General features: G+C 40.6%; 1 protein-coding gene across 1 annotated transcript in view; it reads right to left on the bottom strand.

Moving 5' to 3' along the window:
* Positions 1 to 5,000, bottom strand: part of LOC143280576 (uncharacterized) — a 32,318-nt gene that overhangs the window by 12,387 nt on the left and 14,931 nt on the right. The window contains exons 6-9 of the mRNA XM_076585277.1: positions 3,921 to 3,970; positions 3,227 to 3,308; positions 1,668 to 1,753; positions 611 to 805 (exon numbers count right to left, since the gene is read on the bottom strand). Coding sequence (XP_076441392.1) covers positions 611 to 805; positions 1,668 to 1,753; positions 3,227 to 3,308; positions 3,921 to 3,970 — 413 coding nt within the window. The remainder of the gene's footprint in view (positions 1 to 610; positions 806 to 1,667; positions 1,754 to 3,226; positions 3,309 to 3,920; positions 3,971 to 5,000) is intronic.

The raw sequence follows: 5,000 nt of genomic DNA, 5'->3' as shown, positions 1-5,000 counted from the left end.
GTGTGCATGTGTTTTTGTTCGTCTTCAGTTTAACGTCTTTCCACTTATGGTATTAGACGAAAAACAACAACAAAAAAACAAACAAACAAAAAACAAGTGTGTGTGGGTGTGTGCGAGCGCGCGCGCGTGCGTGTGTGTGTTTGTGCGTACCTGCGTGTGTGTGTGTGTGTGTGTGTGCGTGTGTGTGTGTGTATGTGTGTGTGTGTTTGACTGATGTACTCTTGCCAGCATTAATCTTATTGTATTTTTTGTCTTTCGTCTCTTTTATGTTTTTCTCTTTTGTCTTATTTTTTTGTTTTGTCTTTCTTTATGAATTGAAATAGTATCCATATGCTATTCTATTGTATTTTCCTTCTCATTTTCCTATGATATTAATATCTCAATGCGTATGTGTTATAATGTAAAAATTGAACAAAAAGGTATATAAAAAAAAAGATTGTTTAAAGAACAAGGAAAGAAAATCAGACCACCATTCACTCCCCTCGTCCAGAGCGTCTCTATGGTGTTCCTGCAAGGAAATAAAAACACATCAACCATTCTGAGCGTGTCCAAAGTATCCTTCCTACAAGGAAACCCAAAAAAAAATGCAGCAACAATTCCCTCCCCTTACCCTCAGCGTCTCTAAAGTGTCGTTCCTGCCGAGCGCCTTGAGGAGGTCCAGGAAGCCTTGGGGGGACACCCGGTTACAGCTGATGTCCAGCTCCTGCAGCACCCCGTTCTGAGTCAGCGACTTACCCAGGGCCATGGCGCCCTCGTCCTCTACCCCGTTCCAGCTCAGGTTCAGCACCTTCACCGAGATGTTCTCCTGGGGAATAAATACAGCGTGGTTTTGACAAAAAAAAAAGGATGTTGCGCGTTGAGTGTAAGTATTGGTGGTTTTTGGGAGGGTTTAAGGAGGGGAATGTGTGTGTGTATGTGTGGGTGGTGGGGTGTGGTGGTGTGGGTGGTGGTGTGGTGTAGGGACGGTTTGAGTACGTGTGTGTGTGTGTGTGTGTGTGTGTGTGTGTGTGTGTGTGTGTGTGTGTGTGTGTGTGTGTGTGTGTGTGTGACTATACATGTGTGTGTGTGTGTGTGTGTGTGTGTGTGTGTGTGTGTGTGTAAAGCGCGCGCGTGTGTGTGTATGTTTGTGTGCGTCTTTGTGTGATTGATTTAATGTGTGTATTTATGTATTTACGTGTGTGTGTGTGTGCGTGCGTGCGTGCGTGCGTATGTGTGTATGTGTTTGCGTGTGTGTGTATACGTTTGTGTGTGTGTGTGTGTGTGTGAGGACGGGGGAAGGTGGGGAGGCGGGCGGGGTAAACATGTATGTGTGTGTGTCTGTGTATGTTCGAACGTGCATGTAACGTATAACCTTCAAGTTTTGTTGTTGTTGTTGTTTAATATTTTATTCAGTTGTGTTCTCAATCATTTTCTTTACATCCCTTCTCACTGTGGTATCTTTCCGGCTGTACGTCCCCTCCTGCACATAACTGCTGCGAAAGTTGGTTCATTTCTCCAAGAGGTTCTACATTCTTTCTTTCCAATAATTTCATTACATACCCCTTGTTTCGTTAAAGGAAACGAGTTTTAAAAAAATTTTAAAAAACAGCAAAAATATTCTGTTCTTGCTTTTTCCCGGTCTCTCTCATCTCGTCGCATGTTGAATACACCACGCAGTTGTTACTCACCGCTAGCCCTTTCCCCAGCATTTGAGCACCTCGTCCACGGAAATGATTCCAGCTCAAATCCACTTCTTGCAGACATCCGTTCTCAGCTGAAACAATTGAACACTGAAGGTGAGTGGGGGCGTGGGGGGGGGGGGGGGAGACTAGAAAAGTGAAGCAAAGACAAAAAACAAAAAACAAAAAAAAAAAAGGAAAATAACAAATAAAAAAGGAAGGAGGCACATTTAACTCTCTCCATACGAACAGCGAAAGAGACGACGTTAACAGCGTTTCACCCCAATTACCATCATCAAAATATTGCAAGAGGAAGGCTCTTATACTGAAGAGGTGAATGTTGACAAAGAATACCACAATTCTTACGACGGAAGCTAAAGGTTGGGTCATTCAGACACCCACTGGACATCCGAGGGATCTGTGTAGAGGAGCAGAGAGGACTGGCCGTACTGAGTGAGTTAAAAAACAACAACAACAACAAAATCCTACCTATCATCACCATCATCATTACAAGAGGAGAAAGGATGAGCATGATATAGTTTTTCTAAATGGCATAGTGAGACTTTTGCCAAGAGTTATGAATACCCTAATTCTCCTAGATAATAATGCAATACATAAATCGATAAAATAATAAATCAGAAAACAAACACAACATTAATTAAAAAGAGGAAGATGAAGAGTGTGAACTGATAAAATGAAAATGGAAACACGTTGTGATATTTTGGTAACAATGGTGATTTTCCCACAAACTGTACGACAATTTTTTTTTTTAATGAATAAACATATTATGCACACGCTTGCACACACGCATGCGCAAATACACATGACGCACAGCCTCTAGCAACCACCTCTCTCTCTCTCTCTCTCTCTCAATGTTACAGGCTCAGATAATTATTATATGTTTTATATGTACTTTGTTGTGTGTTCGTATTGATATGATGTATGTCGATGTAACATGCTTAAATAATTATCATATGGATTATAACCACTTTGTTTCCTGTGTACTTTCCAAACCTTGGAGTCGAACGACTGGGGAGAAAAAGGCACAGTACCCCCCTGCCACATGGACTTTTTAAGCTAATGACAAAGTACCAAAGTGCCGCTTATACCTTAGTAGTTCAGTTGGCTTTGATTCTGTTTTTCTTTCTGTTCCATTTTATCTGTTTTGCACCATTTTTGTTCTGATTTGTACATGCTATGTCACTAGAGTTTTACAGCTAATGACATTAAACATCTCTCTCTCTCTCTCTCTCTCTCTCTCTCTCTCTCTCTGAGAGCTTGCAAGTTACATGCGCATTGATATATTATTCACACTATTTGATTCATTATGTAATATTTTTGTTAGTGGCCCACTCCTTTGTTATGGGCCGGAGGCCTAACAAGTAAACCATTGTCTTGTCTTGTCTTGTCTTGTCTTGTCTCTCTCTCTCTCTCTCTCTCTCTCACACACACACACACACACACACACACACACACACACACACACTCACACACACACACACACACACACACACACACACACACACACACACACACACACACACACACACACACACACACACACTTACCCATCATGTGTGAAAAACTGTGTGCAGACTGATCGCCGAAATTATTGTGACTGATATTCAGAGCCGACAAGCGAGGATGATTCTGAAACAAACCGATCAGTCAATCAATCAAGATGTGGCAGCGAGGGGCATTAACTCTCTCCATACGAACGGCGAAAGAGACGACGTTAACAGCGTTTCTCCCCAATTACCACCATCAAAATATTACAAGCGGAAGGCTCTTCCACTGAAGAGGTGAATGCTGACAAAGAATACCACAATTCTGACGACGGAAGCTAAAAGTCGGATCATTGAGACACCCACTGGACATCCGAGGGGTCTGTGTAGAGGAGGAGAGAGGACTGGCCGTACTGAGTGAGTTACGACAGGAAATGAGTGTTGTGACGATGATAAATAATAACATCAGAGAAGATTATGAATAACAACAGTGAGAACAACAACAACGCTAACAATAATCAGTTTTATCGTGATGTCTCACTGAATGTTTCTTTGAGAATCATTATATATATATATATATATATATATATATATATATATATATATATATATATATATAAAGGACAGTATAATTCATACGCTAATTGTCTTCAGGGCATGCGACACATTTCAAGGAATGTCTGGTCCTACCCAATTATTTTATTTTTCTAAAGGATGAATATAAATCACAGCTGATAATAACCACTGTTTACATTACCTCTATTGCCTTCGCTAAGCACGTTGCATCTGCATCCACGAACCCATTATCTGAAAGAAGAAGAAGAATCTGTTTTAATTCTCGACTTTTTAGCTTAATCTCTGTTCGCTGTGTGTGTCAGATTGAACTTTCAGAGACTGTGTTGTGTGGATGACAAGTCGTTGTATGCACATATAATTTCCAGTCGGATTAATGAAGATGTGTCGTATCGTATCGTATCGTATCGTAATGTATTGTATTGTAATGTATTGTATAATTGCATGAGTATAGTAATGTCGTGAAAGTTGACTACTTCGTTGATTTGTATCGTATCGTATCGTATCGTATTGTCTAATTGCATGAGTAATGTGAAAGTTGATTACTTCCTTGATTAACTGATTTGTAGTTTATCTGGTTGGCTATTAGCTACTTGGTTGATGGGATGTCCGATTAATTATTGTTTGTTGTTCACATGGTGTGATCAGATGGTGGAGGTGGATTGAAGTATGAGTGGGATCGTGCTTGGTTGAGATGTTTGTTGAATACGACCAGCCTGTTTTTGTTTTCTGTTTTTAATTTTAGATACATAAAATATACAGATGGATAAACAGAGACGTAGAAATATGAAGAAATATGAAGAATTAAGCACGTGCTTAACAACACACACATACACGCGTATGCACGAGCGCGGGCGCGTGCACACACACACACACACACACACACACACACACACACACACACACACACACACACATTCACACACATACACGCACATGCACACGCACATGTATATGCGTACGGACGTCGATACACACTAAAAATATATACAGGTATTGTTCGTATGTCTGAATAACACTTATTCTTTTACCTACTCTTCTTCCTTCTCTCTCTCTCTCTCTCTCTCTCTCTCTCTCTCTCTCTCTCTCTCTCTCTCTCTCTCTCCCTTTCTCTCTCTCTCTCTCCCTCTCTCTCTCTCTCTCTGTATCTTGACATCTTTCTTTCCCTCGTCGTCATTTTTTTTTTTAAATAATCTTTCGAATATTCTCTTGTTCCTCCTTTCCCCCTCTTTTTTTTTTTTTTTTGTATTTCTTTACGAACGTT

The sequence above is a fragment of the Babylonia areolata genome, chromosome 3, assembly GCF_041734735.1.
Source record: "Babylonia areolata isolate BAREFJ2019XMU chromosome 3, ASM4173473v1, whole genome shotgun sequence".
Taxonomy (NCBI): domain Eukaryota; kingdom Metazoa; phylum Mollusca; class Gastropoda; order Neogastropoda; family Buccinidae; genus Babylonia; species Babylonia areolata.
This window is presented reverse-complemented; position numbering and strand designations above follow the sequence as displayed.